A 26,912-nucleotide genomic window follows, 5' to 3' on the forward strand; every position below is an offset into this window, starting at 1 on the left:
AGATGAAGCCCGGTGACCTGCTACTGCTTGTCGTAGGACCCTTGAACATGGTGCTCGCATGTCCTCAGGAGGCCTTGTCCCAGCGAGGAGGTGCAAGTGGCTGCATCCATGGTGGATCTGGCCGCTGCCATGGATGATGCTCTGCTGGTTTCCCTCTCCTTCCAGCAACGGAGAAGGAGGAAGGAGGGGCCGAGGAGGGGCTGCGATGGGAGAGGAGGTCACCAAATTTGGGGAAGGCGCCAAGGTGTGAGATCGGCGGAGGCAGTGGTGAGGATGGGAATCACGGGTGGGAGGAGAAGGAGAATGGGAGAGTGTGGGAGAGAGGAGGGATTCAGACGAGGATATGGGGACTTCACCTACCTTTTACTTAGTAGTAGCGAGGGGTATAAACCCGCGCTACCACTATCAACTTAGTAGTAGTGCGGGTTCATACCCCTCGCTACTACTATGGCATGTCCCGGGGGCACGGTAGAGACTACTTAGTAGTAGCGAGGGGTAAAAACCTGCGCTACTACTATCAACTTAGTAGTAGCGAGGGGTAAAAACCCGTGCTACTAGTAAGTAGCAGTAGCGAGGGGTATATACTCGCGCTAGTAGTAAGCGTCTGCCTATAAGCTTTTCCCTAGTAGTGTAAGGGCGAGGTGACGATGTGTGTTGGAAGTGATTCCAAGGTTGATAAGATCACCATCGCACACTCCCTCTACCTTCGGGATTAGTGTTGAACCTAAATAAATGTTATTTGGTGTTTGCGTTGAGCATGAATATGATTGGATCATGTTTATTGCAATACAGTTATTCATTTAAGTCAGAGAATAATTGTTGTTCTGTTTACATGAATAAAACCTTTTATGGTCATACACCCAATGTAAATGGTTTATTGAATCTCGATCGTAGTGGTACACATATTCATAATATTGATGCCAAAATATGCAAAGTTGATAATAATAGTGCAACATATTTGTGGCACTACCGTTTAGGTCATATTGGTATAAAGCGCATGAATAAACACCATGCAGATGGGCTTTTGGAATCACTTGATTATGAATCATTTGATACTTGCGAACCATGCCTCATGGGAAAGATGACTAAAACTCCATTCTTCGGAACAATAGAGCGAGCTAATAATTATTGGAAATAATACATACCGATGTATGCGGTCCGATGAGTGTTGAGGCTCGCAGTGGGTATCGTTATTTTCTAACCTTCACAGATGATTTGAGCAGATATAGGTATATCTACTTAATGAAACACAAGTCTAAAACATTTGAAAAGTTCAAAGACTTCCAAAGTGAAGTGGAGAATCATCGTAACAAAAAAATAAAGTTTCTATGATCTGATCGCAGAGGCAAATATCTGAGTTACGAGTTTGGCCTTCATTTAAAACAATGTGGAATAGTTTCACAACTCACGCCACCCAGAACACCACAGCATAATGGTGTGTCTGAACATCGTAACCGTACTTTATTAAATATGGCGCGATCTATGATGTCTCTTACCGATTGACCACTATCGTTTTGGGGTTATGCATTAGAGACAGCTGCATTCACGTTAAATAGGGCACCGTCTAAATCTGTTGAGACGACACCGTATGAACTATGGTTTGGCAAGAAACCTAAATTGTTATTCTTAAAGTTTGGGGTTGTGACACTTATGTCAAAAGGCTTCAGCCTGATAAGCTCGAACCCAAATCGGATAAGTGCATCTTCATAGGATACCCTAAAGAAAAAATTGGGTACACCTTCTACCGCAGATCCAAAGGCAAGATCTTTGTTGCCAAGAATGGAAACTTTCTAGAGAGGGAGTTTCTCTCGAAAGAAGTGAGTGGGAGGAAAGTAGAACTTGATGAGGTAATTGTACCTTCTCTCGAATTGGAAAGTAGCTCATCACAGAAAACCGTTCTTGTGATGCCTACACCAATAAGAGACGAAGCTAATGATGATGATCATGAAACTTTGGATCAAGTTACTACTAGACCTCATAGGTCGAACAGAGCACGTTCCGCACCAGAATGGTATGGTAATCCTGTCCTGGAAGTCATGTTACTATACCATGACGAACCTACGAACCATGAAGAAGCAATGATGAGCCCAGATTCCGACAGATGGCTTGAGGCCATGAAATCTGAGATAGGATCCATGTATGAAAACAAAGTGTGGACATTGGTGGACTTGCCCAATGATTAGCAAGCCATAGAGAACAAATGGATCTTGAAGAAGAAGATTGACGTTGACAGTAATGTTACTATCTACAAAGCTCAACTTGTTGCAAAAAGGTTTTTTGACAAGTTCAAGGGGTTGACTATGATGAGACTTTCTCACTCGTAGCGATGCTTAAGTCTACCCGAATCATGTTAGCAATTGCCGCATTTTATGAAATCTGGCAAATGGATGTCAAAACTGCATTCCTTAATGGATATCTCAAAGAAGAGTTGTATATGATGCAACCGGAAGGTTTTGTCAATCCTAGAGGTGCTAACAAAGTGTGCAAGTTCCAGCGATCCATCTATGGACTGGTGCAAGCATCTCGGAGTTGTAATATATGCTTTGATGAGGTGATCAAAGCATATGGTTTTATGCAGACTTACGGTGAAGCTTGTATTTACAAGAAAGTGAGTGGGAGCTCTGTAACATTTCCGATATTATATGTGGATGACATATTGTTGATTGGAAATGATGTAGAATTTCTAGATAGCATAAAAGGATATTTGAATAAGAATTTTTCAATAAAGACCTCGGTGAAGCTGCTTACATATTGGGCATCAAGATCTATAGAGATAGATCAAGACGCTTGATAAGACTTTCAATGATTACATACCTTGACAACATTTTGAAGGAGTTCAAAATGGATGAGTCAAAGAAGGAGTTCTTGCCTATATTGTAAGGTGTGAAGTTGAGTAAAGACTCAAAACCCGACCATAGCAGAATATAAAGAGAGAATGAAAGTCATTCCCTATGCCTCAGCCGTAGGTTCTATAAAGTATGCCATGTTGTGTACCTTAGTGATCCAGGACTAGATCACTAGACAGTGGTCAAAATTATCCTTAGTTACCTGAAAGAGGACTAAGGAAATGTTTCTCGGTTATGGAGGTGATAAAGAGTTCGCCATAAAGAGTTACGTCGATGCAAGATTTGACACTGATCTAGATGACTCTAAGTCTCAATCTAGATATGTATTGAACGTAGGAGCAATTAGCTAGAGTAGCTCCATGCAGAGCATTGTAGACATAGAAATTTGCAAAATACATATGGATATGAATGTGGCAGACTCGTTGACTAAACTTCTCTCACAAGCAAAACATGATCACACCTTAGTACTCTTTGGGTGTTAATCACATAGTGATGTGAACTAGATTATTGACTCTAGTAAACCCTTTGGGTGTTGGTCACATGGCGGTGTGAACTATTGGTGTTAAATCACATGGTGATGTGAACTAGATTATTGACTCTAGTGCAAGTGGTAGACTGAAGGAAATATGCCCTAGAGACAATAATAAAGTTGTTATTTTATATTTCCTTATATCATGATAAAAGTTTATTATTCATGCTAGAATTGTATTAACCAGAAACTTGATACATGTGTGGATACATAGACAAAACACCGCGTCCCTAGTAAGGCTCTACTAGACTAGCTCGTTAACCAAATATGGTTAAGTTTCCTAACCATAGACATGTTTTGTCATTTGATAACGGGATCACATCATTAGGAGAATGATGTGATGGACAAGACCATCCATTAGCTTAACATTTGATCGTACAGTTTATTGCTACTGCTTTCATGTATGCCAAATACATATTCCTTTAACTATGAGATCATGCAACTCCCGGATACCGGAGGAATGCCTTGTGTGCTATCAAACATCACAACATAACTAGGTGATTATAAAGATGCTTTAGAAGTATCTTTGAAGGTGTTTCGTTGGGTTGGCATGAATCGAGATTAGGATTTGTCACTCCGAGTATCAGAGAGGTATCTCTGGGCCCTCTCGATAATACACATCATAAGCTTGCAAGCAAACGACTAAGGAGTTAGTCACGAGGTGATGTATTACAAAACGAGTAAAGAGACTTGCCAGTAACAAGATTGAACTAAGTATGAAGATGCTGACGATCGAATCTCGGGCAAGTAACATACCGATTGACAAAGGGAATTATGTATGTTGTCATAACGGTTCGATCGATAAAGATCTTCGTAGAATATGTAGGAGCCAATATGAGCATCCAGGTTCCACTATTGGTTATTGAACGGAGAGGTGTCTCGGTCATGTCTACATAGTTCTCAAACCCGTAGGGTCCGCACGCTTAACGTTCGATGACAATTTAGTATTATATGAGTTTTGTGATTTGGTGACCGAATGTTGTTCGGAGTCCCGAATGAGATCATGGACATGACGAGGAGTCTCAGAATGGTTGAGAGGTAAAGATTGATATATAGGACAACGGTATTCGGACACCGGAAGTGTTCTGGAGGGTACCAAGTACTTATCGGGTCACCGGAAAGGAGTTTCGGGGACCCCCAGCAAAGATATGGGCCTTATGGGCCAAGTGAGGGAACACACCAGCCCTGGTGCGCCCCTATAGAGGCCAGCCCTATGAGGAGGAGAAGGAAAGAGGGGAGGGAAAGGAAAGTGTGGATTAGGATTCCTACTTCCTTCCCTCTCCCCCCCTCTTTCCTTCCACCTCGGTTATATATGGCAGGGGGTGCGCGGCTTGGGAGGGACTCCAAGTAGGATTCCTCCTACTTGGGTGCCTCCTATGGCTGCTCCTCCCTCCCTCCCACCTATATATATGAGGAGGGGGCGCCTAGCACACAACAGAAAATTGCCTAGTCGTGTGCGGCGCCCCCATCTACAGTTTACACCCTCGGTCATATCTTCGTAGTGCTTAGGCGAAGCCCTGCAAGGATCACTTCACCATCACCGTCACGATGCCATCGTGCTGAGGGAACTTACCTCGATGTCTTGCTGGATCAAGAAGGCGAGGGACGTCACCAAGCTGGACGTGTGTAGAACTCAGAGGTGTCGTGTGTTCGGTACTTGATCGGTCAGAGCTAGAAGAAGTTCGACTACATAAACCGCATTGTCAAATGCTTCCGCTTTCGGTCTACGAGGGTACGTAGACACACTCTCCCCCTCTCGTTGCTATGCATCTCCTAGATAGATCTTGCGTGAGCGTAGGAATTTTTTTGAAATTGCATGCTACGTTCCCCAACATGATAACCCACAAGTATAGGGGATGGCGACAGTCTTCTAGGGTCACAACCTAGAGCGATACACAATAGCTCCAATTCATCAATCAATGTAGGCATGTATTCCTTATATAGTCATATGTGGTTATAATAAGAACTTGAATGACATTTTTTGTCCTACCCTCCCGTGGCAGTGGGGTCCATAAGGAAATCTAAGGGATGTTAAGGTCTCTCTTTAATAGATAACTGAAACAAAGCATTAACACATGGTGAATACATGAACCCCTTGAACTACAGTCATCCCCGGAGAGTATCCCAATTATTGTCACCTTGGGGGTCTACGGTTCAGAAAAATAACAACTACATATGACTAGCAGATAGGATCAAGAACTCAAATATATTCAGGGAAACATAAAGGGTTCAGATCTAAAATCATGGCACTCGGACCCTAGTGACAAGCATTAAGCATAGCAAAGTCACAGCAACATCAACCTCAGAACATAGTGAATACTAGGGGTCAAACCCTAACAAATTGACTCGATTACATTACAAATACCATCCAACTCCATCACTGTCCATCAAGTCTATGAAGGAATTATTCACTTTCGATGAAGAAGAGTTGACAATGACTACGGTGACAATTTTCACAAATCCAACTGCATGGATTGAATGAATTTTATAGTTAGTGTATAGAAGTCTTCTTTCCTAGGTTGTGTTGGCCTCCATCCCCTCTAGCTATTAGTGAATTTCATCTTCAAGGACTATTGTGATTTCAACATTGTTGAGCAACAAAAGAAAGGGGCTCGACTCTCTGGTCATTGTGGTCACATGGTCCCTTTAGAACAAACACATCAATAGGTCTTTCAAATATGACCATTATTAAAGCTTAGTAGTAGCAGAGCCAGCATGAACACGCGCCTAAGGCTACCTTCAGTCTGAACAGTAGCTACAGTGGTAGAAAGTAGCTACAGTATGAACATTTAACAAAGGAATTGGTATACACGCCCCAGGCCAAGGCCCCTGTTGCCTGGGGCCTGTCTCCGCCACTGAAGCTGAGTGTCTCTCATGGACGAGGAATGACACATCCACAATATTTTCTCTCTCCTCCCTCGCTTATTGATGCTCTTGTACTTGCCTCTTTGTACCATGATGATATCCATTCTCTCTTAATAATTTATGACAAATACAACTCTTCTTCATGATTCAAAAAGAAATCTTGATTTCCCAAACTTTACAAGTTTATTTATGCTTAAAACAACATCAGTTGCTCAACACATCGTGCCTTCGCCGAATATCATTTTTGGTCGTGGCTGCAGGCACGTCCCGCTCACTGATCACATACACAGAAGCGGACATCACACCACACGTGATTCCCATCTCCACACCACACCACCACCGCATCAGTACAAAATTCACGCAAAAAAGGGTGGGTTTGATTTGCATTCGCTACTTTGATAATTCGATATGTGGGTGGACCGATGCTTGGTGCTTTTCTCACTTGAACAAACCTCCCACTTATGATTAACCCCCTCGCAAGCATCCACAACTACGAGAAAAGTATTAAAATAAAATCTAACCATATCATTAAACATATGGATCCAAATCAGTCCCTTACGAAGTAGCGCATAAACTAGGGTTTAAGCATCTATCACTCTAGCAACCCATGATCTAATAACTACTCCACAAAGCATTCCCTTAGGCCCAAGGATGATGAAGTTCCATGTAGTCGACGTTCACATGACACCACTAAGGGAATCACAACATACATATCGTCAAAATATTAAACACATATCAAATTCACATGATTACTTGCAACGTGATTTCTCACGTGGCCTCAAGAACAAAAGTAACTACTCACAAATGATATTCATGCTCAAGATCAGAGGGGTATTAAATAGCATAATGGATCTGGATATATAATCTTCCACCAAATAAACCATATAGTAATCAACTACAAGATGTAATCAACACTACTAGTCACCCACATGTACCAATCTGAGGTTCCGGTACAAAGATTGAACACAAGAGATGAACTAGGGTTTGATATGAGATGGTGTTGTTGAAGATGTTGATGGATATTGGCCTCCCAAAGATGAGAGGGTTGTTAGTGATGACGATGGCTTCGATTCCCCCCTCCGGGAGGGAAGTTCCCCCGGCGAAATCGCTCCACTTGAGGGCAAAAGTGCTCCTACCCAAGTTCCGCCTCGAGACGGCGGCGTTCCATCCCAAAAGTCATCCTCTTATTTTTTTTCCTAGTTCAAAATGACCTATATACCAGAATATGGGCACCGAAGTTGGGCTGGGCTGCCCACCATCCACCAGGGCGCGCCCTGGTGTCTCATGGGCACCAGGTGCCCCCCTCCAGTAGTTATTTTCTCCAAAAATTATTAAATATTCCAAAATAATTCTCCGTGAAATTTTAGCTTATTTGGAGATGTGGAGAATATGTATCTCTTATGTAGCTTTTTCAGGTCCAGAATTCTAGCTGCCGGTATTCTCCCTCTTGGTGTAAACCTTACACATTATGAGAGAAAAGGCATTAGAATTACTCCATAAAGCATTATTATGCATAAAACACTATAAATAATAGTAGAAAAACATGATGCAAAATGGAAGTATCAATCGTCGAGGCCGAGGATATGTGATTCCTCCAAATGAGACAAGAAAGTTGCAATATTATGTTCCTCCACACCCCGATCAACAAAAACAAGCACAGACAAGCATATCATTTGAATCTCATGGCCACAAATCATTACCAATATTTTGGCCGAAAAAGTGAAGCAATTTTTTATCTCTCGGGCATATCACAGAAACACTTGGTGGCGATAGTCCTCAACCGTGGCTGCAGCCGCCGAACATGATGGGGGAGGGAAATGGGTGGCTCGAGAAGTGCTACGAGCCACCAATAACGGGGGAGGTGTCGACATGGGAACCTTATTCTTCTTATTTGTCGCCTCGGTGATGGCCTTCCCTCTCTCCGTCGACTTCCTCGCCCTCTTGCCATTGACCGGAGCAAGCGGTCGTCATCGCGGGCACTCTGGCCTTACCCCGACCTTTGTTGATAGTGCAGCAGGGCACAACATGTTTTTAGTGCCGAGCCGCTTCCTTCGTGCGGGTGGAGGCGCGTGGGTCGATTCTGGCGGAATCGGGACCTCCGGTGGCGGTGGCAGGAAGAAGCGGCGCCCATGGGCGGGAGTGGAAATGACAAAAAAATTAGTAAGAAGTGAGACCGTGCTCTTAGCTACTTTTTTGGCTTAACTCCTCAAGACCGAAAATTTGAGGAGTTTAACCGATTATAAGGGATCGGTTAGAGATACTCTTAACGAGGGAGTGGCCTCCCTGAACAACCTCAGTGCCCTTCCAGAAGAAAGCCCGTCTAATTTTATCAATTTCCTTAATAACCCAACTTGGAGGCTCAGGGGCCATGATGTGGTAAAGGAGAACGATGAGAGGACTAACATAACCAAAACTAACCAACAGATTCGGTATGACACGTACCCCTTAGGGTTTCTTTCTCCTAGGCGACAGCCGAGGAGACTACGGGAACACGGCGAGACTAGATCGGATCCCGATCGGGCTTCTAGTCCGGCAGGGCTCTCTCGATCCAGAAGGGCAAAGCAAGAAGGGACAACAACCCTAGGTGGGAAGATCATGGCGCCCGCGGACTCATCCACATCTAGGGTTAATGGGCGGAAGTCGGTGGAGCAGGAGGGAGAGAAGAGGAGGGCGAAGGGAGATCTGGGATCGGGAGGCTCGATGGATGGAGCCAGGGTGTCTCAGGAAGATTCGTTGAATGAGAAGCTTAAGTACATGAATCTTAGAAAGGAGGAGGAGGAAGACGTGGTATTAGAGGAAGACTTGGAAGAGCTAGAGAAGGATGCTGAATTCATGGTGTTGGCTAGGGTCCATACTAATAAAAAGTTCAGTCATGGTGCCTTCTATGGCAATATGCGATCGGCTTGGAACCTGGAGCAAGAAGTGGAGTTTAGGGCTATTAAGGACAATCTATTTTTGATACAGATGAGTTGCTTGGGAGACTGGGAGAGGGTGATGAACGAAGGGCCGTGGATTTTCAGAAACTGCCCAATATTGTTGGCCTCCTATGATGGGTGGTCGGAGGTGAATGAGATTGAACTCAATACCTATCAGGTTTGGATGAGGGTGATGGGGCTTAAGGAGAAGATGAGAACTGCGAGTATTGCTAGGCAATTAGCGAGAAGGGCAGTGGAAGTGGTGCGTGTGGATGAGCGGTCAGTCAAGGGCCAAGGGGGAGGGATCCGAGTGAGAGTCACTTTGGACGTACGAAAACCATTGATGAGATGTGCAAGCCTTACTCTAAGGCAGAAGAAGGTGCATTTTGAGTTTGAATATGAGAACATGCTAGTTTTTGTGGTGTTTGTGTCCTGGTTAGTCATGTCGCCAAGGAGCATGGTAACAGTGTCCATGATGAAAGTGCTATAATTTACCCTGTTTCCTTGATTGCTCCGGAGTTTAGAAGAGATGAACACTGGGCGCAGACAGGCCAGGAGGAGAGAGGATCATGGAATACTCAGGGAGGAAGAGGAGGACGAGGCAGGGAAGCTTGGAGGAACCAAACTTCAGGAGAGAGGTATGATGATGACCTACGTAGTACGGCTAGTAGCCTGGTCAAATATCCTATTGATGGCCAACCTTCGGGATCATTTAAAAGAAGACTGGAGTTCAAAGAGAAGGATCAGGGGACAGGCACGCAACTTCTGTTAACTGATGGCAAAGGGGGAGAGCGGCTGGAATCGAAGGAAGCAAGCAAGAAAGGAGGAGAGGAGGGGGAGGATGACACAAGCTCGCAGGGAAGCAAGAGGCATAAGGTTGATGATACAATTTCTATGGACTTGGCAACATTGGCGGCCCCTGGTTCGGGGGACTGCCAGGCCCAATGATACTCTTAGGGTGGAACTGTCGCGGGATGCGTTAGTCCCGGGCAGTTCGAGCACTTCGGGAGGTCCAGAGGTGCTATAAACCAGATGTGCCTTTTCTTTCAGAGGCACACCTATCTGACGTGGAGGCGGAGAAGTTGATGACAAAGTTAGGGTTCCAGGAGAGGTTGGTCAACCCGAGTGATGGTAGGGCGGGGGGTCTTGTGATGTTTTGGAGAAGCAAGATGAAAATCACAAAACCTGATGTTACGAGTAATTTCATTGATGTCATTATTGATGATGGGAAGGAGTGGAGATGTACAGGATTCTACGGAGAACCGGCAAGAGAGAATAAGCATAAATCATGGGACTATCTTAGATCGCTGCACCAAGTCATGGACGTTCCCTGGATGGTGTTTGGTGATTTTAATGAGATTCTTTTTGCTCATGAGAAGGAGGGGGAGCAGCGACATATGCAAGGGTTTAGAGATGCTCGGGCCAATTGTGATCTAGATGATATGGGAGCCTCAGGAGATAGCTTTACTTGGAGCAGAGGTCGGATCAAGGAGAGACTGGATAGAGCGGTTTGTAATTCAATGTGGAATAATATTTTCCCGCATGTAGGAGTGCTGAATGGGGAGATGACGAAGTCTGATCATCGACCTTTAGTGGTGAATACGGAATATTGTGCGGAACATAGTAGACCGAGGGGAACTAAAAGAAGGTTTGAAGCAAGATGGCTCAAGGAGGAAACGGTGGAGGCGGTGGTACGTACGGCATGGCAACGGGCGGCGATGCTAGGCATTGGGCCCTTCAAGCCTAAAGTCGATGCCGTACACACTGAGTTGCACAAGTGGGATAGGGAAGTGTTGAAGAGACCGCAAAAGAGGATGGCGGCCCTTAAGGCGGAGTTGGAGGACTTGAGAAGGGGTCCGGCTACAGATGCAGCCATAGATAGGCAAAAGGAGATACTTCTTGTCATTGAGAACTTGCTGGAACAAGAGGGGATCGAGTGGGTGTAGAGAGGCTGAGCAAATTGGTTGAAACATGATGATAGAAACACAAACTTTTTCCACATGTATGCCTCAGCTAGGAGGAAGAAGAATACTATCAAGAGTTTACAAGATGAGAATGGAGTGGTGCAGGAAGGGCAAGCAGAGATGGAGAAGATCGTACAAAATTATTTCACTAACTTGTTCACCTCGCAGGTGAATAATCCAAATGAGGATGTAATTCAAAAAGTGGTGCCTAAGGTATCGGTGCAAATGAACGAAGCGCTGCTAGCTCTATTCAATGAAGAAGATGTCCGACGAGCACTGTTCAGTATATGAGGTTTCAAGGCCCCTGGACTGGATGGATTACATGCTGCTTTTTACAAACGGTTTTGGAATATGATTAAGGAGGACCTGGTGAAAGAAGTGTAGGAAGCAATAAACACAGGTACGATCCCAGAAGGATGGAACAGTACCACCATAGTGTTGATTCTGAAAGTGGCAACTCCGACTAATATCACGCAGTTCAGACCGATTAGTCTCTGTAATGTGGCCTACAAGACAATCTCGAAGATGCTAGCTAATCGGTTGAAAGGAATCTTACCGGAGATCATCAGCCCGACGCAGAGTGCTTTTGTCCCCGGAAGATTGATCACGGACAACATACTTATTGCGTATGAATGCATGCATACTATAAAGAGAAAGCAAGGCAAGTCAGGGCTATGTGCGGTGAAATTAGATATGCATAAGGCATATGATAGGGTGGAATGGTGCTTCCTGAAGAGAATGATGGAGCGGTTGGGTTTTGATAATAGATGGATCTCGTTGATTATGGCTTGTGTGTCATCAGTTTCATATAATGTTTGCTTCAATGGGACAAATACGGACGTGTTTTATCCATCGAGAGGGCTAAGGCAGGGAGACCCCTTGTCTCCTTACTTATTTCTATTGTGTGTTGAGGCCTTGTCAAGTTTGCTACAAAGGGAAGAGAACAACAGGAATCTAGTAGGCGTGAGAGTCTGTAGAGATGCACCATAAATTTCACATTTACTCTTCGCGGACGACTCACTAATTCTGATGAGAGCAGATGGGGCCAATGCTGACTGTCTACGGGATATTTTGGATGCTTATTTTGAGAGCTCGGGGCAGTTGGTAAGTGATGCAAAGTCCAGCATCTACTTTAGCCCGAATTTGGCAGTGGAAGAAAAAGTAATAATATGTCAGAAATTGCGTATATTCACAGAAGCGATGAATGTTAGATACTTGGGTCTACTGGCAATGGTGGGGGCGGACAGGAGTGAAAGCTTTTGAGTACCTCATTGACCGGATCAATCAGTTGTTGAGCAGATGGAAGGAGAAGATGCTATCTACAGGAGGGAAAGATGTGCTCATTAAGGCTATTTCTCAAGCCATGCCAGTTTTCGCGATGTCGGTGTTTAATATCCCGAAAAAAGTTTGCAAAGGGATGACGGATGCCATATCAAGATACTGGTGGGGTGACAACGGTAACCATAAGAGGACACATTGGGCGGCATGGTGGAAACTTTGTATTCCGAAGAACAAAGGGGGAATGGGATTTAAGGATCTACATAGCTTCAATCTCGCTTTGCTTGCCAAGCAAGTATGGAGACTGTTGGAGAATCCGGATTCCTTGTGTGCGCAGGTCCTAAGATCAAAATATTACCCAGACGGGAAACTTCTGGAAGCAAAGATGAAGAGTGGATGTTCCTTCACATGGAAGAGTATATGTGCTGGTATTCATACTTTCAAAAGAGGGGCTATTTGGAGGATTGGAGATGGTTCACAAGTTAATATTTGGTCTGACCCATGGATAGCAGCGAGTGCGGATGGACGTGTAGTCACCCCGAGAGGAGCAAACCTGTTGTCGAAGGTTTCTGACCTGATCGACCCGGCGACAGGAGTGCGGGATCACGAGCTGATCATGAATACATTCTGGCAGGTGGATGCGGAGAGAATTCTTGCTATTCCGCTGGCGCCGTCAGGAATGATGGATGATTTTGTGGCGTGGAGGTTCACAAAGAATAACATATTCACGGTTAGGTCGGCACATCACGCTGAGTGGGATCATCAGTTCGGACGCTGGTTCGAGCGAACGGAAGGCCAACCGTCACAGCAATATCCAGTTTGGGGAAAATTATGGGAATCTTCACTGCCGAGTAAAGTCAAGATACATGCATGGAAGGTGTTGCATGGGTTTTTGCCATGCTTTGGAGTCCTCGCGAATCGTCATATAGTTATGCCCACGAACTGTCCAATGTGTGCAGGAGGATGCGAGGATATAAAGCATGTCCTGTTTACTTGTCCAAGAGCGACCGAGATTTGGAGATGTTTAAAGTTGGATGGGTTTGTGGAGGAGGCATGCGAGGTGGATAGAGCTGGTTCATCGGTGCTGGACTACATTTTATGTGCACCGCGGAGAGGAAGTTTACTTCCGGATGTCAGTGCACAGACCCTAGTCCTTGTGGGAGTGTGGTACGTGTGGTGGGAAAGAAGGCAAAAGGTCCATGAAGAGGAAGTTCAAACGCCAGCCCGATCGGCGCTGCCAATTTTTGCTCTAGCTGCTAACTACACGAACGCCAGGAAGAAGGAGATGGGAGTACAGAAGGGCTGATGGACCAAGCCAAGGGAGGGATTCGTGAAGCTCAACGTTGATGCATCATTTTATGCACAGAATCTGAATGGAGCAGTCGGGGCAGTGCTTAGGGATGACAAAGGGGGTTTTTAGCAGCCTCCAACGACAAGCTGGAGCATGTCTCCCATGCAGCATCAACAGAAGCATATGCATTGAGGCATGGCCTCCTACTAGCGCAACAAATGGGAGTAAGCAAGCTGGTTGTGGAGGCGGATTGTGCGGAGATGATCGATACAATGAACTCGGGTGGCTTCACTGCAACAGGAGCGACGGCAATTTATGCAGATTGCAATGTCTTATCAGTAGGTTATACTTCGGTGTCTTTCATTCACTGCCCTAGAGAGGCAAACCGTGTCTCCCATGAACTAGCTAGGCTGGCGGCTTTTAATCCACCCGGTTTGTGGGTTGAGGAACCACCGGCATCTATCGTAAGGTGGCTGGTGTAACGGTTATTTGATCTAATAAAGAGGCCGAAGTTTCAAAAAAAACATAACCAAAACTAACCAACCACCAATGAGTGAGCATGTGAGCCTTCCAACTGACGAGGATTGAATGAATTTTACGATCAGGATATAGAAGTCTTCTTTCCTAGGGTGTGTTGGCCTCCATCCCCTCTAGCTGTTAGTGAATTCCATCTTCAAGGACTGGTGGGTTGTTGCGGTTTCAACATTGTTGAGCAACAAAAGGAAGGGCCCGACTCTCTGGTCGTTGTGGTCGCATGGTTCCTTTAAAACAAATGCAACAATAGGTCTTTAAAAAATGTTCATTATTAAAACCGAGCAGTAATGGAGCCAGCAGAAACACACGTCCCAGGCCACCTTCAGTATGAACAGTAGCTACAAAGTAGCTACAGTATAAACGGTTAACAAAGGAATTGGTAGACACGCCCCAGGCCAAGGCCCAGTGGCGGAGCTAGCAAATTGTCGAAGCCTGGGCATGACGCAAGATAAAATTTACTTTGGTCTATCAACACTAGAAGTATCATGTATTTAGGTAAACATCATGTGTAACACACACACACTAATATTTCATGCATCATATAAATAAATTAAAACATGAGATACAATTTACCAAATAAAATTCCAATCTCCGATGTTCATCCTTGTGACCAGATGAGAATCTACAAGATACAACACATTATCAAATAATTGAATTTCCATTGAATTGAAGTGCAAAAAAAGGAGAGAATCTAGAAGATACAACACATTACCAAATTATACAATTTTCATTGAATTGAAGTGCCAACGGTGATGAATACGAGCACCATCCTCTGCCGGAGCCGAAGTGGAATTTACACAAGGGGCTGCCGCTTTGACTTTCGCGCTTCCGCTTCCGATCCCGGTTGTCGCTTAATTTATGACAAATGCAACCCTCCTTTATGATTGAAAAAAATGAAAATCTTGATTTCCCAAACTTTACAGGTTTATTTACGCTTGAAACAACATCAGCTGCTCAACACAAATGTGCCATTTTCTTTGCCGAATAGTAACATTTTTTGCCGTGGCTGCACGCACGATTCCGCACACTGATTGCAGACACGGGACAGAAGTGGACATCACACCACGCGTGATTCCCAGCTCCACGCTATTACCACCGCACCAGTACAAAATTTACCCCAAACTGGTACGGACGCGACGTTAAAGCGCTGCACGGAAAGTGGATGAAGGAGGATCGCTCCCCCTCACCCCCGCCTCCGTCGGCTCACCCCGGCCATCCGATGAGATCAGATCGGATCCAGATCAGAAACCACCAACGCAAGCAACCCCGCGGCCCCGGGCGCTCTCCGCCCTTTTCTCCGCGCCGGGGCCCGCCGCCCGCCCGCCCGCCCGCGCGCGTCACCCCCGCACCAACTCCCCACCGCGCCGGCGCCCCACTCCCACCACCCCCCTTTCCCAATCCCCTTTTCCTCGTCGACAACAAGTCTCGCCCAAAGCCGCCGGCAGCAGCTGAGCCGCGATTCCTCTCCGCCCCCCGCACCATACACCGGCCGGCCCGGGACCTGATTCGGCAGCAGCAGTACAACTCCATCCGCACGCGCGCGCATGGCCGACCGGGGCGGGAGGTGATAGGTGGGGGGTCGCGGAGATGAGGGAGCTGGTGGGGAGGCCCGGGACGTGGGGCGGGCTCTGGCTGCGGCTCGGCCAGGCCGCGCTCGCCGCCGCCTCCATCGCCGTCATGGCCTCCGCCTACGGCTTCGCCGGCTACACCGCCTTCTGGTAAACCTCCCGCCCTGCTCGTCCCGTCTTGCTCTGGGAAGTTTGGTGCCGGGTGGGGCACCATCTACTAGGATCCAGCCCTAATCGCTTAACATGAATCAACTCATGGAATGTTGTGCATCGAGTGATGGACGATTCATTTACCAGTGGCCTTTCTTCTGGGGAAGGTGGTGTGGTAGATTGATGCTCCCAGTTTATTTATCACCAAGGCCTTTGTTAATTTTTGCGTAGTCAACTAGAGATAGAATTGGATAGTTGGCTAGAGAATCTAACAAGATAGTATGAGGTTAACCATCACTGTCCTGTGATACATGTGCTTATGAAAATAGTACAGTAGTATGTAAGTTTACACTTGTAACGAATGTCCATTTTAGTGCAAGTTGGCTCTTGCACGGGTGAATTCTGTCCACATACAAGTAGTTGAGCTTCTCAAGGCCTGCTGTTGTGGCAACGACGCCCAACAGTCCCGCATAAATCATCCACATAAAAACGCTTAGAGCATGGCCCACCTTCCATTCTCACTTAGTACCTTAATAGTATAGCCAACTATTAACCATGCTCTTAATAGTATAGCCAACGGTTGGCTATAAGAGAGTGCCATATCATCTATAGCCAACCTTATAGACTTTCTACTGCAGGACGCATCTGAGTTTTGTAATGAGCTCCTTGTCCTTGTCTCTTTCAAATTTCAGCTATTTGATTGCGTCGATGGGATTGCAAGCGTTGTGGAGCTTGGGACTTGCATGTCTTGATGGATACGCCCTTAAAGTCAAAAGAGATCTCAACAATGCTGTTTTAGTGAGCTTATTTGTCGTTGGAGACTGGGTAATGATAACATTCCTTTTGGAACTCTTTTCATGCAGTGTGCTTCTTTGATTTATTGCTTTCTCCTGTTTTTTTTTCCTTTTTTGAAATGTGCTCTACTTCATTGTTTGTCATGGACTAACGTTCGATATATGATAAGCGTGCTCTTTGAGAAGCTCTGAAACGTACCATATGAGAAAAACAAAATCAAATGATCATTCAAGGCTTATTTTGTGTGCTGAAATGCTACAGAAATGTAGAGTTTTGTACTTATAGTTTTACTAGGTTAATCATCCTGTCTAGTGCAATTGTTCCCTCCCTCTGTCTCGCTCAAGATACATGCACGGCTGCAAGCACACATATTACATGGATGGCATTTAAGCTACAGCAGATGACACCCTTGTTGGTTAGTGCTCGTTTAGGGGATTTTATTGTTATGTTACACACTAAAAATTTAGGGTGTTGTACTTTTTGTTGAATTTTGGTTTCTGTACCTATTATTGAAGTTATTCATAGTCTCTCTGTTCTTTTTTTTCATATAATAGTGCATCTACGTTAGCTGAATGATCATACTAATTTGACATTAAAGAAAATCTGATCTGTGCATGTCCTAGTCTTAGTCTATTGAGCTATCTACCAAATTGTATGATTATGCCCTTCATTTGGACAGCATTGTGTTACCCCTTGCTCAGTGTTTCCAGCAACACTAATGAAACCCAACTATACAATGCAGGTTACTGCGATTCTCTCGTTTGCTGCATCGTGCTCAGCTGCTGGTGTAACAGTTCTTTTTGAGAGGGACATTTCTTTCTGCAGAAGATATTACGAACTGCCTTGTGGGAGATTTCAACTCGCGACGGCATTCGCTTTTCTGTCCTGGGCACTAAGTGCTACATCAGCGGTCATCATGTTTTGGCTCCTGGCATCCTTCTGATTTTGTGTATAGTCCTCCTGTGTGTAAGTTCTGTTTATAGTGAGGTTTCCGCTCATCATAGGATTTATATAGGACGATTTTTCAGATATGTAAGCAACAGAAACCACACTGCCAAAACAGATGGAAATGTTGGGACACCTGTAAACTCTCGCAGTGTGGCATTTCCTAGGTATTATTACTCACTGGAAGCTTTCCTCCAGATAATGATGCTAAATCGGTTTCTCATTATAGTGTCTCCAGATACACTTCATATTCATTCTCTAAGGTGATAGTACCACAGTCTTAGCGTTGCAGCTGTACCAGTTATCCTTGTAGTTTTGGGATGATGCGATGCAATATTGGTGACCAATTAGAAAGTTTTAGCCGAGTCGGGGATGTGTGTCGCTTCTCTTTAGGCTTTGTTCGGTTACACCTCCTCATAGGGGGATTGGGGTGGATTGAAGGAGGTTTTGACTTGTAGAGGGTGTAATCCCTGCCAATCCCTCCCAAACCCCTCCATTTTCCCTGTCAACCGAACAGGCCCTTAGCGGTGTCGTGATTGAACACAAAGAATCTGTAGAGTTTCAGGCACGCCGAAAACCTATCAGCTCCGTTGTAAAGAATCAAAGTATAAGGGTGTTGGTCTGGACAGAGGTGTCATTTCAATAGTCCGACTGCTCTGATTTTCTTGTATAACTCTACCTGAAACACCGTTAAAGAAGTCAGGCAATTTCAGATTAAACTGTGTACGAATTTAATCAACGCCATGTTGACTATACTCTGCACCTCTAAGATCATCTGAATGGAATGTCAGCATGACAAGTTCCGATTCTGGTACATTCATCCTACAAAAGGCTTTAATTGCCTGACACAAAAGAGAGGTCATGGATGAGAGGTTTTCTTGTGTGGGCTTGGCTCTCGATATCAAACCAATTTTTTTCCGGTTTTGCGGGGATATCGAACTGAATTTAACAAAGATGAAATTTGTTTGGTACTCCAAGCTTATTTCAAATGGATCTGTCCGGGCACAGGTGCCTAGAATTTTCTTAAATTCCAATTTACGTGCTCCTACCCCTGTTTTTCCCTTCGGCGTCCACCCGGCGCCCAAGTGTTAAGGCTTCGGCCATGTGGACGATGTCCGCGAGTCCGCATTGATCCGTGCGTACGAAAAACAAACTAATCCTAGTTGCTGTAATATTCGTGTGCGCTTTAATTATGGTTCTCGTGCGTACTCCTTTCCTGATGGGAGACCAGAGTAGCACAGAACCTTCCATGTGTTCTTGTGATTCCGCATACATCTTTTCAACCAAAGTTATTCTTGTTCTTGTGAGTTTCAAGAGAACAATGGTAGTTCTTGCTCTGGGTGTGAAACCAGAAGGTTGTTTTTATCCTTATTTCGAACTGAAAATTCTTCTTCTTCCTTGAAAAGGACGATTGAACTGAAGAACGCGGATGCAACTAGCAATCTTGATGCTTGACAGTCACTTCTTTTGCAGTCTTGCAGCAAGCAGTCATGTGTGCGTGTACACAACCTTTTTGTACATGGTGAAGCTTTTATTGCCATATTACACTCCATGTATATGTATGGACTCTGACACTATACATCTTCTTCACAGTCCTCCTTCGGAGGTCCTGCGCTTGTGCATCCCATTTTTACAGTTGACACTCACCGACTCGTTACAGGCTGAACTGAAATACAAATATATGCATGTATAGCACACATAAACTGCAGGTCTGAAGCTCGTGTTAGCTTAGCTAGGCTCAGCAATCGACATCGTATCTGCATGTACTCGACAACGTACCTAGGCAAGTCTTCACCTGCTTCGCTCTGTTTCCTTTATTATTGGCCTTTCTGCGCTTCAATCACAATCGGTCACCACGATCCGTGCTCCATGGTGCGCCGACGGTGCGCCGGAGTCGGCCGAGACGCGCTGGTGCCGGCCGGAGTCCCCGGGGAGGCGGAAGTAGGCCGAGGCCGCCGTGGGCGACGAGGACGGCTGCTCGTCGAAGAGGAGGTCGGCGAGGGAGACCTGCCCCTCCTTCCTGTACTGCGCCATGGCCCTGTAGATGAACGGGATGAGGCCCTCCATGAGACCTTTTCCTTCCGCTCGAGAGAGCTGAAGAAGACGGTGGAGAGAAGAGGTAGTGGGTATTGGGACAACACTTGAGGGAGAGGTTTGACACGCTTTGTTGGGATGAATGATGGCGAGGGAGGAGGACATGGGCTTAAAAAGGGAGGCAAAATAGACCATTCCTCTGAGCGGATAGAGATCAGAGACCAAATGGGCTACTCGCCTAGGAAGGAAGGATAATTGCTCGTTCCCTGACAGCTTCACCTTAGCTCCGAAACCAACCAATCAAAGTGTGTCGTGCCAGACACTCACCATGAGAATTTCCCAGGGTAACTAGCTAGGGCAGAATTCCAGGTTATTAATCATTGGGGCTATGGAATCCCAGCAGGGGAGGGGCCGAGGGGAGGAGGCTTGAACGCAAGGGATGGTCAGTCTTACAAGGCGAGTTTTCCAAGTGGAGTACGTAGTGCACAGCGACGTGGTTTCTCAGTCGCTGTAATTTCTCGGCTGAAAAACAAAAGCCTTTGATTGAAGCCTACAGCTTACCTGCCGCAAAAGATAAGCAAACACAAACCTCCGCCGGACCATGATTGGCCGGGTTCTTTTTATCCGACAGTGGCGTAATCCGTCGGAAACCGCTGCCATGGCGGGAAAGTTCAGCGTGACCTCGCCTCACCCCGGCCGACTATGCTGCCTGCCAGGGCGGGACAACCGGACAAGAAGATCGATCCGTCTGGCTGCTGACTTCTTCCCCGATACACCTGTCGAGCAGTTGCGTGGCGATCGTGGCTAAACAATGGGGTAGATGGCGGCCCGTGCGGCTGACGTGGAGGCATGATTGCTAGGGTTGACCTCGCCGGCGTAAACTGGTGCGGTGCTGGGGTTTGTTTATGGCGCTGGAGATGCTGATCGGGCAACAGTTCATACCAGATCGTTGTTTTTTTTCAAGAAGAGGAAGAGAATGAGCGGAGGTTCGTACCGGATCGTATCATCTGCTGCTATGAGCCGGCGGTCGGATTTATTTGTAGTACTTTGCTTCGATAGCTGGATCTCTAGTTGGCTAAGGCTATTGTATTGGGTGCTGATGGGTCTGTCCCAACTAACCATGGGTACGGCTGGATCAAGAAGAGCAGAGGTGCGCGGAAACCGCACAAGCTTGCGCTTCCTTCTTCACCTCAATATCCGATTGATTTTCTACAGCGGTCAAATGCGTCTCAGTTTTTTTTTTTTGTTTCTGTTTCCAAAAAGTCTATAACATATTTGAACGGAAAATATTTTTTAAATTTTATTTTCAAATCATATTTTTTCTAGCGTTTATTTTTTAACTCATATGATTCTGATTTTCTGCGTTTGCTTGGACTGGACGCTATCCTATCCCCTTAATTAAGCCCAAAAAGCCCAAGTGCCGGACGGCCTTCAGCCCGTGGGCCTGCAGCTATGAAGGATATACTACTGTACGTGGCAACGCGTCTAATCGATCTCGCTGGACGTTTTAGTCCCATACTGCTCGTCAACAGAGCAAGACATACAAGGGGAGGCTATATATGAAGCACCTGGTGCTACCGAGAAAAGCACTTACCTGGACGGGGTCAATGGGTGATCAAGAAGACCCATGGCCTGGATTAGTGGCCTCCATTGCACTTGGGAGGAGCATTGGTCCATCATCTCCTCTGATAGGAGAATGGATGTCTAAAATATTTCAAAGCATATGTTTGAATTTTGTTCATGTTTGTGAGTGTTTGATCATAATTTGTGATAGAGGGGGTACGCGTCCACGCGGCCCTTGCCAATCTAAATCTAAAATATTTCAAGCATAAGTTTGAATTTTGAGAGTGTTTGATCATGTTATTGGTGAAGAATCTGTTCAGGCTAAGCTGTGTGTGTCCTCTTAGAGTTTTCTTCTCAGAGGCTGCAGACGATATTTGTTAACCAGAACGTTCCGGGCGGATCGAATTGAACGGCCTGGAAAGTCGTGACAGGACTCATCAAAAGTCAGGGGCGGAAATGATCGGGAGCTCTGTTTTTGGGTGCATTCTGGGAGTTTCCAGCTGACGCCTGACGGCCTTCAGCGCCTATAAAGGACGCTGACGCTCGGCGTACCCGCTGCTAACGGCAGCTGCTTGCAAGAGAGCATTTCGCCCTCGTTCGCAATCTTCCGCCTTGAGTAGCATGGCGCCGTCATACTCGCCGGAGCCGGAGGCGCCGTTCCGGCCGAGGGAGAAGGTGGTGGAGAAGCAGAGGTACTTCCAGAGCGTGCACAGGCCGACGTACCTCAAGGGGCGCTACGACGTGGTCACCTCCGTCGCCATCCCTCTCGCGCTGGCCGCCTCCAGCATCTTCCTCGTCGTAAGTTGAAGAGACCTTGACTGATGCTGCACTTTTCTTGTGTTTTTCGTTGGGCATTGGGCTGATGTTTGGTGTGTTGTGCGTGGATGCGCAGGGGCGCGGGATCTACAACATGTCCCACGGCATCGGGAGGAAGGAGTGACCATTTGGGGTACCGATTGAATTGAAGCCATCTCTTCTGTGTCGTCTCAACACCTAAGAGCCCTTGTACAGTTTGTGTGTGTACGTAGCTTTGTGAAGTGAAAGCAATGTACTAGAAGTGTTGGATTCAGATGGGAGTTGTCGCCTATTTTGAACGAGCAAGCCAACAATCGAGTGGTTTTCCAGGCAAGATGACAAAGATCATGTATTGGATTTGCAAGGGTACCTCTCCACCAAAGCTCAGAAACACATGCAAAGCGTAGGCAGTCCATGGGGAACCTATATTACATTAGTGTAGCGTTCCCTGATTATTGCATAGTAAGTACCTGTGTCCTCAGACTGTCATGGAAGCTATATCACCCTGCCGATACGGGTATCAACCACTGTAGGCTTTGATACTTCTGAAAACTCCAACGCTTGGGCTAATGTTAACCTACGATTCTTCCAGGCATCCTCTGCCCACTCCTTCATTCGCTCACCTTCTGCCTTCCTATTCGACTGGATAAGCAACAGTTCAGCATACTCGCCTGCAAATTGGACAGGCAGCAACAAATTCAATATTAACCAAACGCAAGAACATGAGCACGGGGCACTGTAAGAGCCTCAATAATGCTGGCTACATTCACTGTTTGCGGTTACTAGGATTTGTCAGGACTCCAGGCTTACACTAACACTAACCAACGGTTACTGGCACTCTGCAATTCCAGGAAAGTTTTCATGGGAAAGATTAGAAAATATGTTTTCCCATGCTCCAGTTACTGAAACAAGGGTTTACGACGCGTTGCAATCCTACTAACTACTGTACTAACACAGACAGGTAGGCAGGTTTGGATTCACATTGTTAGGTTACATTACAAGATTTAGCACAAGGCACCCCATATCGTCTCATTCAAACAGGAGGCAAGGAAACAAGCAAAAAAAAAATTAAAACTGTAAACCAGAAGCTAGAATGACCCAATAGAGGGAAAACTTAAACTGATTATGATATCAATTGGCAATCAATTGACATATATGATGTTGCATGAAGTAACTTGCTTTTCTAATGATACACTAGAAGTGCCTTTTGGTATAATGTTCCAGAGAAGATTAGGTAATAAAGATTCAAAGTATAACCTCTAGCAAGGGAAATGATATCTCTCCAATCAACCTGCCTTCTTGTGTCTGCAAAAATATTAATACAAAACTTAATACCGCCCAAGGGATTAACAAGAAACAACACCATAGGAGATCATTGTTTTACCCTCAGAGTTGATGGCAGGTGCTTTCAATACTTCTAGAGCCTTCCTGTATAGCCCCTGCAATCAGCCAGCTGGTTAATAAACATCAAGTACGGGTCATTTGCAAGGAGAAAAAATTACTCAAACTCCACCAAGCAGTAATAAATATATAAATCAAATAAATATTATGAGAGCTGACTTGAGAAGAATAAAAATTGCCTCATCCTTAACTCATCATCAAAATTTAAGACCAAGGGAACATGAAGATCAAAATTTCTAAATTATGACACATAAAGCTGAAATAAGAATTATGATTTACTGACCTCCTGAACCATTATTGAACTAGAACCTTCAGATTTTGCTTTCAGTTTATACATTCTTGCTACACAAGTCAATACCATACCAACCTTTGGGTGATTTGAACCTGCATGGATAACAAGGTTACATAATAGTTAACTCGGAGGTCAAATGCTTCGATGCATTATTTTCTCATATTCATTAACAAGCTTTGTGTGACAAACCGAATTGTTCTTCAGCCTTCTGCAGTGCTCTTGTGAGATAGTCCTCTGCCTCATCAAACTTCCTGTAAAAGCACCGAGTGAATGCCGTCAATAGGATCCCTAACAGGGACAAGTTGCCGTCCTAAAGATAATTGCTTTGTAGTTCATCGAACAATATTGATGTTGGTTTCAAAATGGATATTTTCATAATAAGACCAACAAAGAACATGTCTTAGAAATCGAAGAAAAGAAGACCAGCCACAGAATGACTGTAGAGAAGAATCTGAATATTACCCAGATTGAGATAAAAGCTGGCCGTATGAGCAAGTGGCACCCAGAGAAACCTCCTCAGGAGCCATATTTCCAGCTGCTAACAGATTTCCAAATATATCTTCTCTGCTTGCTGCCTCAAGAACCTTTTCATACATTTGTGTTGCCAAAGGAAAATCCCCAGTACAGTGCAGATATTCACCATATGTAAAGACAGCATTTTCTGTAATGAACATCAATAAGGTCCATGTCTGCACTAGCCATACGGAAAGGAGCAAATGCTTTATATACAGCAATACCTGTTTGGTTATTGCCTACTGCAGCATAGCAGCTGTTGGGCCCACCAAAGAGCGTCTGGGCTGATAAAGAGCAACTGTAAATCACTCTGGATAATATCCGCTCCTTATTTTCCAGCAGAGATATGCAGGAAGTCAAAATGAAAAATAACCTGAGTCTATCTCTCCATTTAGAAGAGCAGCAAGTCCTCTGATTGCATCAACCCGAAATTTCAGATGGTCCTGATCAGACCATTTGATTTCTTCTTCTTTGATTGACAAATCAACTGAATCATTCGGGGACATCGATGAGGAGACATCCTGTGTTAGGAAATACCATGATGCTAGCTTTATTTACGGCCACGAAAAGGATAAATATTTGCTCGCAGTGCCAAACCTGGCTTGCTTCCATGCGAATTCCCATTAGTGCTTCCCATGCAGCAACTACACATTTAAATAAAAATACTGCATCAGAAATGACATTCAAGAGCATGAACTGAATTAGTATCTCTCCCTCCCTCCCCCCTCTCTCGAACTGTTCTTTCACATTAGCTTCCTTAGTTTTGTAACAGTTCTGCTCCTTTTTGTCAAGTCAGTTGATGCCTTCTTTTTGACAAAAAGTAAATAAAGCACCATCAGATAATAAATGATAGTATTTCTGAGTATGTATAGTTATTTCTTTCCCTGTTTCTATCTGCTAAAATCACAAAATAAATGTGAGCCTTGAGAGCTCTTTGCTTTAAAAGTTTATCATTCCACATTCTGCCCCAATACACAATACTACCATTAATAAAAAAACAAGGACCTATAAAAGTAAAGCACCTCTGAAAGCTGCAGAAGGAGCGACTTGCTGGGTTGCTTTGAGCTTTTCCATTGCATCTTCGCGTCTTCCACTGTACAGAGAAAACAAGCATAATTTTACTCAAATCTACACAAGTGAGAAGGGCAGTTAAGCGAAGGGAGTAAAAACTCGCTATGCTAAATGGGATAGTAGTATTGCCGTGAATAACAATGCCATTAGTCAGTTCTCATGTGCAAGCCAAATATGTTAAAACGTTTGTATGACATGCCCAGTTCATAACTTCATACACACTGTATCTGTGTATCATAATAATCCACACTATGTTCATGCACCAGCACAGCACAAGATGCCTAAACCAAACTAGAATGTAGCAAGTAGGCAAACCATAAGGGAGGAGGCAATTTCACCCTCACAGAGTGTGCTATAGCTAGAACATTCCTAAATGCCGCGACAATACCAGACTGTAAAATTACCCAAACAGGAGGAGCATCCAAAATCTACTCAAAATGAAAGCACCAGACTCCAAAATCTAGACGTAATTGCAATGTTTCATACCTCCTGTATAGCAGCGTGGACATGGCGAGCATGAGCAAGCTCACGGCCTCGGCGGCGCCCTCGCCGCCGCCCTGCAGGTTCGACGCCCCCTGCTCCAGTATCCGCATCGCGTTCTCTGGCACACCAGCAGCAAAACAGCGGTTGAGTCCTCAAACCCTAAGCCCCAGTGGTACTACGGGGAGGCGAAGGGAGGGATGGAGGGAAGGATGGGGGACCTGACGAGCTCTGATGCCCGGCGCCGCCGAGGGCGTAGCGGACCATCTCCGCCGCCACCCGCTCCGGCTGCGTTTCGCCGACGGCGGCGTAGTGGCGCGCCAGCGGCGGCCGGGGCTTCGGGGCGGAGAGCGCCCTCGCGAGGGCCGACCGAATCGCGTTCATGGCTGCCACCTGCGCTGCTCCGGTGGTGGAAGCGGCGGGGGAGAAGGGTCTAGACTCTAGAGCAGTCGAAAGGGAGAGCAGAGGCGACGTGTCCGGCTCGATGCAAGCATAAACCCGGCGGAAGTCGTTAGCGATGGAGGGAGGCGACACGAGTCGGGCCTTCGTGGCATGTGTACGCGTAATAGTTGCCAACGGGCTGGCCCGGGCACGCACCTAAACGGACCTGGCCCAGCATGGTGTCAAACCCAAGTGTTCTGACGAACTAAATTCAGAAGTTGCTAAAAAAACTAAATTCAGAAATTCTCAACTAAAAAAAACTAAATTCAGGATTTCAGACTTAACTCAGAATATGTTAGCACTTTCAGAGGAATGATTTGAGAGTACAAGCTTGTTACAAGGAAAACTAGCCAATCAGGAACACTGGCGACGGAGGGGGGAAACCCTAGAAATTGAGAGATGGCTCTCCCAGCCCGAGAGGGTTGGCTTTATAGCCTTACAATTCGAGAGAAAAAACACAAGAAAAGAAATGGAGTGGTTGAACTACTGTAGACTTTGTCGGAAAGGTGAACAACGATAAGAGCGCTAGCGTGAGCCGTTCAATACTCGATCAGCGGATGCTTCTTTATCTTAGCTTACGAGCGGTACGAGGGAAGGAGACGCGTCCGATGGCAGATGGACGGCGATGGAGTCTTCCCACGC

At 45.6% G+C, this 26,912-nt stretch overlaps 3 protein-coding genes and 2 pseudogenes across 3 annotated transcripts; 3 read left to right on the top strand and 2 right to left on the bottom strand.

Moving 5' to 3' along the window:
• Positions 1–15,555: 15,555 nt before the first annotated feature.
• LOC119282097 (CASP-like protein 5B2) lies at positions 15,556–17,923 on the top strand. Its single transcript, XM_037562436.1, has 3 exons — positions 15,556–15,940; positions 16,633–16,765; positions 17,478–17,923. Exons 1-3 carry the CDS (start codon positions 15,810–15,812, stop codon positions 17,676–17,678), a joined length of 465 nt encoding a protein of 154 aa, XP_037418333.1. The 5' UTR covers positions 15,556–15,809; the 3' UTR covers positions 17,679–17,923.
• Positions 17,924–19,124: 1,201 nt separating this feature from the next.
• Positions 19,125–20,084, bottom strand: LOC119282109 (annotated as a pseudogene).
• A 1,216-nt stretch (positions 20,085–21,300) lies between these two features.
• Positions 21,301–21,515, top strand: LOC119295776 (annotated as a pseudogene).
• A 358-nt stretch (positions 21,516–21,873) lies between these two features.
• LOC119282132 lies at positions 21,874–22,279 on the top strand. The gene is made up of 2 exons (XM_037562457.1): positions 21,874–22,075; positions 22,170–22,279. Exons 1-2 carry the CDS (start codon positions 21,899–21,901, stop codon positions 22,215–22,217), a joined length of 225 nt encoding a protein of 74 aa, XP_037418354.1. The 5' UTR covers positions 21,874–21,898; the 3' UTR covers positions 22,218–22,279.
• A 129-nt stretch (positions 22,280–22,408) lies between these two features.
• On the bottom strand, positions 22,409–26,338 carry LOC119282121. The gene is made up of 12 exons (XM_037562449.1): positions 26,051–26,338; positions 25,836–25,950; positions 25,301–25,371; positions 24,876–24,922; positions 24,652–24,799; positions 24,503–24,562; positions 24,228–24,426; positions 23,955–24,016; positions 23,757–23,857; positions 23,457–23,511; positions 23,330–23,377; positions 22,409–22,743 (listed from the first exon to the last, which is right to left on the bottom strand). The coding sequence occupies exons 1-12, from the start codon at positions 26,211–26,213 to the stop codon at positions 22,568–22,570; spliced, it is 1,245 nt and encodes a 414-aa protein (XP_037418346.1). The 5' UTR covers positions 26,214–26,338; the 3' UTR covers positions 22,409–22,567.
• Positions 26,339–26,912: the final 574 nt, after the last annotated feature.

This window comes from Triticum dicoccoides, chromosome 1A (genome assembly GCF_002162155.2).
Source record: "Triticum dicoccoides isolate Atlit2015 ecotype Zavitan chromosome 1A, WEW_v2.0, whole genome shotgun sequence".
Taxonomy (NCBI): domain Eukaryota; kingdom Viridiplantae; phylum Streptophyta; class Magnoliopsida; order Poales; family Poaceae; genus Triticum; species Triticum dicoccoides.